The 12089-nt window shown below is 45.3% G+C and overlaps 1 protein-coding gene across 6 annotated transcripts in view; it reads left to right on the forward strand.

Annotated features, from left to right (window-relative positions):
- The window catches only part of Nedd4 (NEDD4 E3 ubiquitin protein ligase), a 92282-nt gene that overhangs the window by 54044 nt on the left and 26149 nt on the right, over window positions 1-12089 (forward strand). For 3 of the 6 annotated variants that reach the window (XM_052714097.1, XM_052714104.1, XM_052714122.1), the window contains exons 10-12: window positions 6326-6489; window positions 9977-10094; window positions 10185-10349. In XM_052714097.1, the coding sequence (XP_052570057.1) occupies window positions 6326-6489; window positions 9977-10094; window positions 10185-10349 (447 nt within the window). The remainder of the gene's footprint in view (window positions 1-6325; window positions 6490-9976; window positions 10095-10184; window positions 10350-12089) is intronic. The other 3 variants (XM_052714112.1, XM_052714131.1, XM_052714140.1) reach the window with 1 other exon arrangement.

The following is a 12089-nucleotide window of genomic DNA, read 5'->3' on the forward strand; positions in this document are numbered from 1 at the left end:
ATGCAATAGTTACCAACACAAGTGTTTATAGTTACATCATTGACTATGTTTACTTTTTCAAAACCATATCGTAGTCTCCTTTAGAATAAGAAAATGGCCGGGTGGTGGTGGCGCACGCCTTTAATCCCAGCACTCGGGAGGCAGAGGCAGGCGGATCTCTGTGAGTTCGAGGCCAGCCTGGACTACCAAGTGAGTCCCAGGAAAGGCGCAAAGCTACACAAAGAAACCCTGTCTCGAAAAACCAAAAAAATAAATAAATAAATAGAATAAGAAAATGATTAAGTGTTTGTAAAGCTAAATAAGACATCTTACTATATTAGAATTATTATATCTCATTATATAATTACATTATTATAAAAGAAACTTACGAGATGTAATTCTTGTTACTTTTTTGGTCATGTTTACTTGAAATAAGTATAAGTTCATGAGTTTCATGGATGTCAGGAATAACAATGTCCAAGCTGGGTGCCTGGACAGAGCTCCATTCATCTGGGTATGTGGAGGAAGAGAGCGTTCGGGTGGAGTTGGCTTGGACAACTGAGCAGCAGGTGTAAGTGTTGCTCCCTGTGGCCATGGGACCTGTGAGAGACACTGACCTCTGGATCTATTAGGTTGTTCTTTTGTGGGGAAGCAGGGCTTCTTCCCCAGGTTTGAAAGACAAATCCCCTCCTTCCTAGGGTCCTTCATAGGCAGAGTTCATGGAAAGGTAGCACCATCTTTTCAACTGCAAACAGGGTTTGTCCCCTGACTGTTCTTTGTTTTGTGTGTGTTCCTCCCCAGTTGTTATCTCTTCAGCTGAGGGTCTGCTCTGATCCTCACGATAGCTGTGAATCCCGGACCTCCGTGAGATCTGGGCTCTAGCTCATGTGCCTAGATACCTTGATAAACGTTCTTGGGGCTCAGCGGTTAAGAGCACTGGCTGCTCTTGCAATGGTTCTGAGTTCAATTCCCAACAATCACATGAAGGCTCACAACCATCTATAATGAGAACTTGTGCCCTCTTCTGGCGTGCAGGCAGAACACTGTGTACATAATAAATAAATGAATCTTTTAAAAAAAAGAAAGAAAAATAATGTTCTAGAGCAGGGAGTGAATGAGCAAAGCTTTTGGTATTTATTTAATTCACTAATGCGATTTTTGCTTTGTGGGAGAATGTCTGAAAATAGAATGAAAGCTGTTCTTTCGAATGACAGAATACAGATGACCCCTAAGCTGTTCTTTCGAATCACAGAATACAGATGACCCCTAAGCTGGTTTGTTTGTTTATTGTGTGTGGTTGTTTAGCTTGCATGTATGTCCACATACTATGTGTGTACACCTGGTACTCTTGAGGTCAGAGGTGATGTTTTAGATCCCTTGGGACTGGAGCTACAGGTAATTGTGAGCTGCCATGTGGGTACGGGGAATTGAACCCGGGTCCTCTGGAAGAGCAGCCATCTCTCCAGCCCCTGTTCCTATTCATTCATTTTCCTTCCCTCCTTGCCCCCTGCCTCCCTCCCTAAGTCCCTTACCCCTTCCTTCTTCCCTGTGTGTGTGTGTGTGTGTGTGTGTGTGTACGTGTATGTGTGCGTGCGTGTGTGCGTGCGTGTGCGCGTGTGTGTGTGCGTGCATGCGTGTGCGTGCGTGCGTGTGGGGGTGTGTGTGGGGTGTGTGTGTGTGTGTGTGTGTGTGCGTGCGTGTGTGTGTGTGTGTGTGTGTGTGTGTGTGTGCGCGCGCGCGCGCGCTCTCTAGTAGAAGTCACAGGACATCTTCTGAAAGTTCATTCTCTTGTCCCCTGTGAAGGTCTCAGGGACGGAACTTAGATCATAAAACTTGACAGCAAATGCCTTTACCTCTGGAACCGTCTCACTGTCCCAGATTTTAAGGTTTCCAGAGATTTGTGGGGAGAGGTATAAATGTGTGTACGTGGCATTGTAGTGCAGAGGGTATCTTGCATTGTGGAATTCCGTTTGAAATGAAGGCTGCTATGAAGAAAGAGACGACTTTCCTAGAGACTTGAAAATTTAGCCATGTTTCATTCTTTCAGAACCTGTTCTGGGGTTTGCCTGCACACGGATCACAGGCACCTCATTCACAGTTCGCTTCTGTGGTAGAGACTGGCTTTGCTTCATGCTGTAGCCTCCCATTGCAATGTTTGAATTCCTTCAGAATCCACCTTATAATTTCAGGAGATGTAAGCGTGTCGTTTATTTACGAAAAGGCCAAGGAATTCAGACACACAAATGTGCTTATTTATCTTATGGGCAGCCAAAGACCCGAGAAGTCTTGCCCGGGTCTTTGACATCTAGTTTTTGACTAAATATTTAAAATTCTGCTATTGGAAGAAAACAATTGTAATTATGGAGAGAGGCGCCCTGGGCAGCTTACATTTCTGAATGCGTTGTGGCTCTGAACAGCCTGTAACATTTCCTTTTGTGCTCCTAGTGCCTTAGAGTGATCTGTGTGGATTTTACAAGATGAGGGTGACATGTTTGTCTGTGTACCCTGTCCTCACTTTCTGGCCCCTCTGACTCCATTAAATTGTAGGTATTTGCATATTGGCTTTGAAACTAGTAATTAGCATTCCTTGACTCGTTGGAAAGTTATTTCATGTGAAAAATAGATAATCCGTGTTTCTTAGAGAGGAATTCTAATCAAAGACTGAAAACATTATCTTTTCCAGTAGTATTTGGGGTACAATTATACTTACTAAACTTGAACCATTTCAGTTTTTAAAGCCCTAAATTAAGTTACATTTTTTCTTTTTTCTTATTGAATTTACATGGAAACCACTAAAGCAGATCTTTCATAGAGAAATATACATTTTTCAAGGAAGCATTTTGGGGCCGGGGAGCTGGCTCAGTGGATAAAGCACTGGCTGTGCAAACCTGAAGACCATCCTCTGAACCCATGTGATAGCATTCCTACGGCGAGATGGAAAGATGGAGGGGGCCTGGAGGCCCGAGGGCCAGCCAGTCAGTGTGGGTTCCCCAGTGGCACAGATGGCAGGAAAGATCATCCCCAGCAAGGCAGGAGGAGAGAACCAACTCCAAAATGTGTCCTGTGATCTCTACATACATGGCATGCAAGCACCTCTCCTTCCCCACCCCACCCCCAGTTTTATTTCCTCTCTCACAAACACACTCTCACACATAGACACACTAATGAAATAAAGAAAGAATTTGGTACTATGTCCTAGCTTTAAATAGTCTTATATTCCTTTTTTTTTTTTTTTTAAGTTTTTTATTCATTTGTGTGTGTATGTCCCTGCTTGAGTTATGTGCACTGTGCATGCAGGTGCCTGTGGAGGCCAGAGGACATCAGATCTCCTGGAACTGGGCTTAGAAGCACACCTTTTTTTTTTTGTTTTGTTTTTCAAGACAGGGTTTCTCCATGCAGTTTTGGTGCCTGTCCTGGATCTCGCTCTGTAGCCCAGGCTGGCCTCGAACTCACAAGTTCCACCTGGCTCTGCCTCCCTAGTGCTGGGATTAAAGGTATGCGCTACTGCCGCCCGGCTTCTGAGACACTTTTCAGTCACCAAGTGTGGGTGCTGGGAATGAAAGGGCAGCTGGCTCCTTTAACCACTGAGCCATCTCCCCATCTCTGATAGTTACTTCCCGCAGTGGGAAGGTCCTTTTTTAAGTACCCTTTCTTGTTCCTGTCTCAGTCGCAGAAGGCCGCATTCATTGCGATATACCCCTGCATGTGTGCCTGTGCCTTGGTCACAGTCGATGCTCCCTCCGTCTTCCTCCAAGTCCCTGTATACACAAGATGAGACGTTCTTCTATAAGGTTCCATATTAGGATCATGTACAGGATAAGGAAACAGAAAAAATCAAGATGCAGTGAGAGAGGAGAAGAAGAAAATGGAATGTGAACAGTGGGGAAAATGAGGCACCAGCTCCCATAGAAGTAAAAAGAAAAAGAGATAGGAATAAGTGAGAAGGGACTTACTTTAGCTTTCCAGGTAGAATCCTCGACCAGGTAAATTCTCCTGTCTCCTCTTTCCCTTCCTCCCACATCTCTTCTTGACCCCCCTGTTGTGGGGTGCAGCCTTCCAACAGTGCAGTATTCTCTTCCCAGCCTGCATCTGTCCACACATGCAACACAGGCTCTTGTGAATTATTTTTATCTGTCATAGTACCGGAGACTGTTCTAGAGGGTCTTCCTTTGCTTTGGTTTAGCAGGGCTTGGGCACACATATGTTCATGGTTTTCAAGTCAAGTGTATAAGTCTTTGTGCTTTCTGAATTTGCTGTCATATTTAACATTTTTCTGGGCTTGGAATACATTGCTTTAAATTTTTCCAAATTTGTTTTTTTTTTTAACATTTGAATATTGCTCAGTTTGTAGTGTATTCTGGTATAAGGTAGGGATCCAAATTAACTTTTTTCCTAACAACGGCCCATTATCTAAACAATCTTCCTATTTCCCCACAGATTAAAAATGTGTTTGTCATTATGCTGAATTCCTCTGAACTTTGTTCTTTCTGGGTTTCTTGGTCTGTTCTTCTGAGCTCTGTGAAGCACCCTGCTCAGCGCTAATGACTGCAGCCCAGACCGTTTTCTTACAGATTCATTTCCATGCCTCTCTTCTTCCTTACAGTGATGTTGGTTACGTCTTGTTTGTATTGCCATTTGAACTTGAGAATTGACTCTTTATTTAAGTATCTCTAACATATAATAATTTTTGTCAGAATTTTGACAAAATTTGCCTGGGGAGATGCTCCTTCATGCCGGATGTATGTGGTATTGTGGCTGGAACCCAGGGCTTCATCCACAGGCTTTACTGAGTTACATACCCCGGCCCCCTGTTGTGTTTTTTTTTTTTTTTTCCTGTGGGGGGGAGGTTTCTCTTGTGTAGTCCTGGCTGTCCTGGAACACTCTTTGTAGACCAGGCTGGTCTCAGACTCACAGAGTGCCTCCTGAGTGCTGGGATTAAAGATGTGTGCCACCACCACCCAGCAAGAGATTTTTTAAATTTTTTATTTTTATTATTAGGTGTCTGTGTGAGTGTGTAATTATAAGTACTTGAGTGCATGTACCTGCAGAGCCAGCCCCAAGCTATCAGGTCCCCAGATCTGGCGCTATAGGCAGTTGTTAGCCACCTGATGGGGATTCTGGGAACCAAATTCAGGCCCTCTGCAAGAATAATATGTATTTAATCACTGAGCAATGTCTCCAGGCTGTGTTAACAGATTTTTAATATAAAAGCATGTCATAGCCGGGCGGTGGTGGCGCACGCCTTTAATCCCAGTACTCGGGAGGCAGAGGCAGGCGGATCTCTGTGAGTTCGAGGCCAGCCTGGTCTACAGCGCGAGATCCAGGAAAGGCGCAAAGCTACACAGAGAAACTCTGTCTCGAAAAACCCAAAAAAAAAAAAAAGCATGTCATATATTCCTTACTTTAACTACCTTTAGGGCATTATGCATTTTGTCTCTTTTTAGTCTTAACCAAATCCCTGTGCATTTCTTTTTTTTAATCCCTTATTTAACTTTGTTATGACCTGACCACAATGCCTGTCCTGTGTCCGGGGACAACGAAAATGCAGACATGAGTATCAGAGTGGTGTGCCCATCACCACACACCTCGGGGTAGTGCGTGTTTCTCAGTGACCCTCCTGTCTCTGTTGGGCCTCTGAGGGTTGGACCTCAGTTGACAGCTCTTTTCATGTCTCTGGTGTTTCAGGCATCTCTCTAGAGAGATGATGGCCAGCGAGGCCCCTTCGCTGCCTTGTTCAATTGCTTGGGCCTTAGGCAGTGGCCAGGGTCAAACTGGTCTCTCTTGTGTGTCTCATTTCCGCCGTACCTTCGACGTCACCCTCCTCCTTCAGGTTTTTAAAGGGTTTGGGGTTTGCTTTTCTGTTGGTGGTTCATTTTTTGCGGGTGGAGGGGGTGTTGATTTGTTGTTGTTTTATTTCTGTTTTGTATTTTAAGCCTTTTGAAAAGTTTTAAAGCATTCTCAAAATTTAAATGCTTATCATTTTGCGGGAAAGCCTCGGTTACATTCTGGCCTCGAGAGTTGAGCATGCACTAATTTTGTTTATGCATAATTTCTGGATTGCACATGTGAAATTCTTCTTTAATTTCCTTCATTTATAATTTATACATTTTATTTATTTTTTTATTTTTTATTTTTTTGGATTTTTGAGACAGGGTTTCCCTGGGTAGTGTTGCGCCTTTCCTAGAACTCACTCTGTAGACCAGGCTGGCCTCGAACTCACAGAGATCCGCCTGGCTCTGCCTATCGAGTGCTGGGATTAAAGGCGTGCGCCATCACCGCCCGGCTTAATTTATACATTTAAAAAAAATATCAAGTGTAACTTAATTGCTTCCATTCTGTTTTTCAGCCTGACTGGGTTGTTTTGGACCAACCAGATGCTGCTAGCCATTTGGAGCATCCAGAACCTTCTCCCCTCCCTCCAGGATGGGAAGAGAGGCAGGATGTCCTTGGGAGGACCTACTATGTAAACCATGAATCTCGACGAACACAGTGGAAAAGGCCTAACCCTGAGTATGTGCCCATCTGGATATATTTGCTGCTACTTTGCATGTTGATGCCATGTCTTGAATAGGTTCATAGAGACACAGGGGTCACTAAACCGTAAGATAAGTGTTACTGAAAAGCTGAGGTGGTTTTGTTTTTTGTTTTTTAATGATTTGATAATATTTAAAATCATTTGAGTGCCAACAAGATGGCTTAGTGTATGAAGGGCACTTGCCACCAACCCAGGTGTGATCCCCACAACCCACATCGTGGAAAGAGGGACCAAATCTCAGAAACTGTCTTCTTACCACCAAATGTGTGCCATGCCATGCTCACATCTATACAAACACACAAAAAACCTGAGGGTGCACCTGTGATTCAGGTGGTAGAGGACTTGCCACCATGCAGGAGGCCTGAGCTCTATCCCTGGCACCACATACAGTGGATATGGTGCTGCACACCTGTACTTCCAACACTTAGAGCTGGAGGCAGGAGGATCAGAAGTTCAAGGTCATTCTTAACTACAGCAAGGTTGAGACCAGCCTGGACTTAGGTATTGTATGTGTATGAGTGTCTTGCCTGCTTGTATGTCTGTGCACTAAGTACTTGCACATATCATACAAATTCTTGTGGTAGGCTGTTAAAATTTTCTGTAATGTTTTTGTGCTGCTGGAGATTGAATAAGTGTCTCATACATGCTGAGCAAGGATTCTGCTGCTGACGTACAACCATAGTACGTCATTTTTAAAATATAAATTCTTTTTAAATCATAGAGGAACCACTAATAATGGTCCTATATTCAAGATCCTTCTCCAGTTTGGACAGTGGACACAAACCTTCCCACATGGAGAGAGCAAGGACAGAATGACCTTTGATATCTCCTTAATTGACTTTTTTAGTACAAATTGTACATCTGTGGTTGGAGATTTAGCTCACTAGTAAAGCTTGGCTAGCAAGCTCAAGACCCCAGGTTCAGTCCCCAGCGCCAAAACAAATGAGCAAACCAACAAACACTGCCCATGCTTCCAGACTTTTCCGTGTCAAACCCCGTCTGTCCTCCTACTCCTGAGGCCTCACGTGGCTGTTCTCAGTATTTGGGTCTTTGACACACACTTAGTTTCTCTTACTAGTCCATTAACCTCCTGATACTGTACATCTGGTATTTCCCAAGAACGTCAGGCCTGTCCTCAAGTCCCTCCAAAGTAGACCAGTGGTCACACTCTCCGCCACAGAGGTATCACCTTCCGACTGGAAAGTAGGAGATTCTGCAAAGCCACCCTCTTGTCTTTGACAGGCAGACCTGCTGAGCAGAATCATGCGTGTGTCTTTCACTGTAGCTGGTGTAAAAATCAGATGGGCCGGGCGGTGGTGGCGCACGCCTTTAATCCCAGCACTCGGAGGCAGAGCCAGGCGGATCGCTGTGAGTTTGAGGCCAGCCTGGGCTACCAAGTGAGTTCCAGGAAAGGCGCAAAGCTACACAGAGAAACCCTGTCTCGAAAAACCAAAAAAAACAAAAAAAAAATCAGATGGAAAAGAAAATTTTTTAAACATTCCTTAGAAGGAAACGTCACAATTAATGTTTTTACCAGCCACAGCAGAGTAATATGATCTGGTTGCTGAGTTCGTTGGGGAAGCAGTGGCTGTGGGCAGAGGGACAGGTGGACCCAGCTCCTGTGCTCTGTGGACTAGTAAGAGGCTGTGCTTGGTCTGTACAAGCAAGAGGAGAAGCTAAGTGTTCGGCCCCCAGCAGTGACCCACGAAGGAAGTGTGCCAGGCCTGAGATTGGCTTGTTACGAAGTCATCATAGTATGTACACCCATCAATCACACAGTACCCCAAACTGTCCAGTGTACTTTTTGTTGTTAATTTTTATTTTATTTTGTGTACGTAGCTGTTTTGCCCACTTGTGTGTCTGCGTGTAAGAGAGCATGTGATTGCCTGGAACTGGCATTACAGACAGTTGTTCAGCCACCCTGTGGGTACTGGGAACTGAACCTGTGTCCTCAGGAAGAGAAGCCAGTGCTCTTAACCACTGAGCTGTCTCTCCAGACCCAGGATATGCAATTTTTTTAATGTGTCAACTTAAAAGTAATTACATCTAAGAGCTGGGGGTAGTGGCGCACGCTTTTAATCCCAGCACTTGAGAGGCAGAGACAGGCGGCACCCACCCCAATAAGTATATTTGTAAAGTTTTCTGACTGTCCTGGTCTAATATGACAGCAAACAAATTAATGTTCTGGGGGCCAGTCAGATGGCTCAGTGAGTAAACCTGACAACTTGAGTTGGATCCTCAGGACCCTCAAGGTAGAACTCGAGAAGCAGTCCTTGCCAGTTGTTTTCTGACCACCCCATGCATGCCCCTGACATTACAGGTACACACACATACACAGAGAAGTACTTGTAATGTTTTAATTAACGTTTTGGTTCCTGAACATGGGAATAAAATTCCCGATTTGATAGCCTATTTCTATTAACCAGAAGTAACTGGGATAATGTAACTCAGAAATGCCTAAGGTTTGTACCTTTCCTGGACTCCGATCCTGATCTGTTAAGCTGCCTGGGATGGGGTCCTTGCACCATCTGCTGTTGGCCTTGTGCACGTGCGTGGAGAGTACCGCTCCTTGTTAATAGACCAGTTCTATCAGTTATTCACTTCATCGGGTTATGATGTGACTGTAGCACTGCCCTGGGTTCAGTCTCATGCCGAGATGGTAAAGTAATAGTAAATGAGTGCTAAAGTCATCTGTGGTGGTCAGTTTTGTCAGCGTGAGGCGTGCTAAGAGTCAGCTGGGAAGAGGGACCCTCATTTGAGGCATTGTCTCCATCCGATCTGCCTGTGGACATGCAGATTGATGATTGATGTGGGAGGGCCCAGCTCACTGTGGGCGGTGCCACCCCAGAGCAGGTGGTCCTGGGTTGTATGAGAAAGCAGGCTGAGCCAGCCATGGGGAAGCATGGCATTCAGCAGCTCCCCTCCTTGAGTTCCTGCCCTGACTTCCTTGATGACGACTGGAACCTGTAAAATAAATAAACCCTTTCCTCCCTGAGTTGCTTCTGGTCACTGCAACACTACCCTAGGCACAGTGATGAAGGAAATATCAGCTGTTCCTTACACATTTGCATGAGTCTTTCCACTTCTCCCTCTGCCCTAGTCCCCCAGACCAGGTACCAGTGTGCTGACAAGGGAATCAACATGTTGAAGTAGCTTTGGGGCTGGAGAGATTACTCAGCAGTAAAAGCATTGACTGCTCTTCCAGAGCCCCGGGTTCAATTCCCAGCACCCACATGGCATTTCACAGCTATCTATAACTCCAGGTCCAGAGTACCTGACACCATCATACAGATATACATGCAGGCAAAACACCAATGCATATAAATAAAATTTTTTAAAAAATAGCTTTTGACCAAAACCAGTCCATTTAATCAAAGTATTTACTAACCGCGCGCATACTCTTTGGTTAGGATTCTAACTGTGGTCAGGCAGGAGTGATGCCTTCTTACACTTCTGCCCTAGGGATGACCCCACAGATGCTGAGAATGGAAACATTCAGCTGCAGGCTCAGCGGGCATTTACCACCAGGCGGCAGATATCGGAGGAAGTGGACAGTGCCGACAACCGGGAGTCCCCTGAGGTATGAACCCTTGTCTTGTTCCTGTTTCCAGCACGTCTTGAAGCAGTGGATGAGTGTCCGTGTGGCTCAAGTGGATTCTGCTCTTTTTAGAATTGGGAAATTATACGCGAAGATGAGAACGCTGTGTATAGCGGTCAGGCCTTCCAATCACCTCCGTCGGGTCACGGAGATGTACAGGCTCGCCTTGCAGAGGAGTTAGATACCAGACTCGCTGTGTGTGGAAATCCGGCCACTGGCCAGCCAGTCACCAGCTCAGTAAGATACCTTAGATTTTGTCATGGCTTTGTGACTTCATATTATAAGTATGATTCAACAGCTCTGTTTATGTAAACCTTTGTCTTAAATAGCATATAATCACAACATGTTGGGACTTTATAGTGTAGTGGTTTTTTCACTTATCCCACTAACAGTATGGAGCAGAGTGTGGATAATCCTAATGTGCACTGTAGTCACAAGGTCCCTTACTCACCATCCTCCAGGCAAACCCACCAGAAACACTGAAGCCAGAGCTGAGTTCCTTGCACATTTCAGCAAGAGAGAACACATGTTTCGTGAAAGGCTGCCAGGGAGGACAGTGATGTTGGCTCCTTGTTGGGTAATTGTAAGGAGGGTTTAAGGAGACAGGAGGACTTCAGTCTGCATGCTGTTCGGGAGTGGAGAGAGCTGTGTGCTTGGATGTCTCAGATCTCCCCTGAGATGACACTAACTCAGTGAGCAGGAGAGAAGAGTGGTCACTTACTTGCCCCGATGGGGCAGCTGTTCGTTGTTTTGTGGCTTAGCTAGGGTTTTTAGTTTGCCTGTGTTTAGGCACAATTTAGAAGGCATCTTGAGTTTGCCACGACCCTACCTGTGTGTGCCAGGCTAGTTCGTGGGTGGTGGAGGATACTTGTCTCTTTTGATTATATGAATGGTTTTGTTTTGTTTTGTTCTGATTTATTTTTATGTGTATGAGTGTTCTGACTGCATGTATGTGTACCATGTACATGCCTCATGTCCTCAGAGGACAGAGTGAGTAACTAACTGATCCATCCCCAGGAACTGGAGTTGGAGACAGTTGTGAAATACCTTATGGGTGCTGGAACTGAGCTCAGTTCCTTTGGAAGAGCAAAAGGAGCTTTTAGCCACGGAACCATCTCTTCATCCTCTCTGTGAGGTTTTACCATTACATCACAGATGTCACCAGTATACATGTGTAAATAAGAGCCCTGTGGATGAAATGAGGGGATGGTTTCACTGGCTGTCTGCAGGGTCCAGGAGCAAGCATCCCAGCATACACTACTCCTGTGAGAAACTCTGGCTGTCTTCTCTAATCTGTATTGTGATGCAGATGCAGTAGAAGGCAGAGTTGACTCTGGATGCTGTGGTCTTTCTCTGCTTTGGTCAGCAAGTGACTGTTCCTGTGGCTGGCCAGGTGCTAGGCACCATAAATAATCCCTCTCTGGGAGTCCATCTGCAATAAAGCGGACAAAAGCCCTGGCTTGCACACGACCTCCATTCTAGTACAGGGGTCATCGCTGTGCTCTGTGGGCCAGTTCTGCAGCTGCCTGTTGCCATCAGTCAGGTGTCATTGGAATCCAGCTGTTCCTACTTGTCCATGGCCACGCTCACACCAGTTAGAGGAACCATTATTCAGTGTTGGACCTCAGTGGGCAATGGTTGCGAACTTCCAGCACCTTCTTCAAGAAGCTTCCCTACACAGCTGAGTGTACCTTCCTATACGAGTGTCCATCGGCTCACCTGCCCATCTGCCTCCTTCCCTTTCTTTCTCCCGCCTGCCTGTTCTGTTTCCCATTCATTTAATTAATTAGTCGGGGCTGGGCAAAGAATTTTTTGACTTCCAGAATAGGTATGGGGAGAGACTGAGTAAAGTGTTTGCCATGCAGATGTGAGTCCCTGAGGACAATGCTTGGAACCCATGTAAAGTAAAAACCAGGTGTGATGTCATAGACTTGTCATGCTTAGGCCATGTACAAGTGTCACCAGTTAAGAGTATTC

This window comes from Peromyscus californicus, unplaced genomic scaffold (genome assembly GCF_007827085.1).
Source record: "Peromyscus californicus insignis strain IS unplaced genomic scaffold, ASM782708v3 Scaffold_11__1_contigs__length_118956290, whole genome shotgun sequence".
Classification (NCBI taxonomy): domain Eukaryota; kingdom Metazoa; phylum Chordata; class Mammalia; order Rodentia; family Cricetidae; genus Peromyscus; species Peromyscus californicus.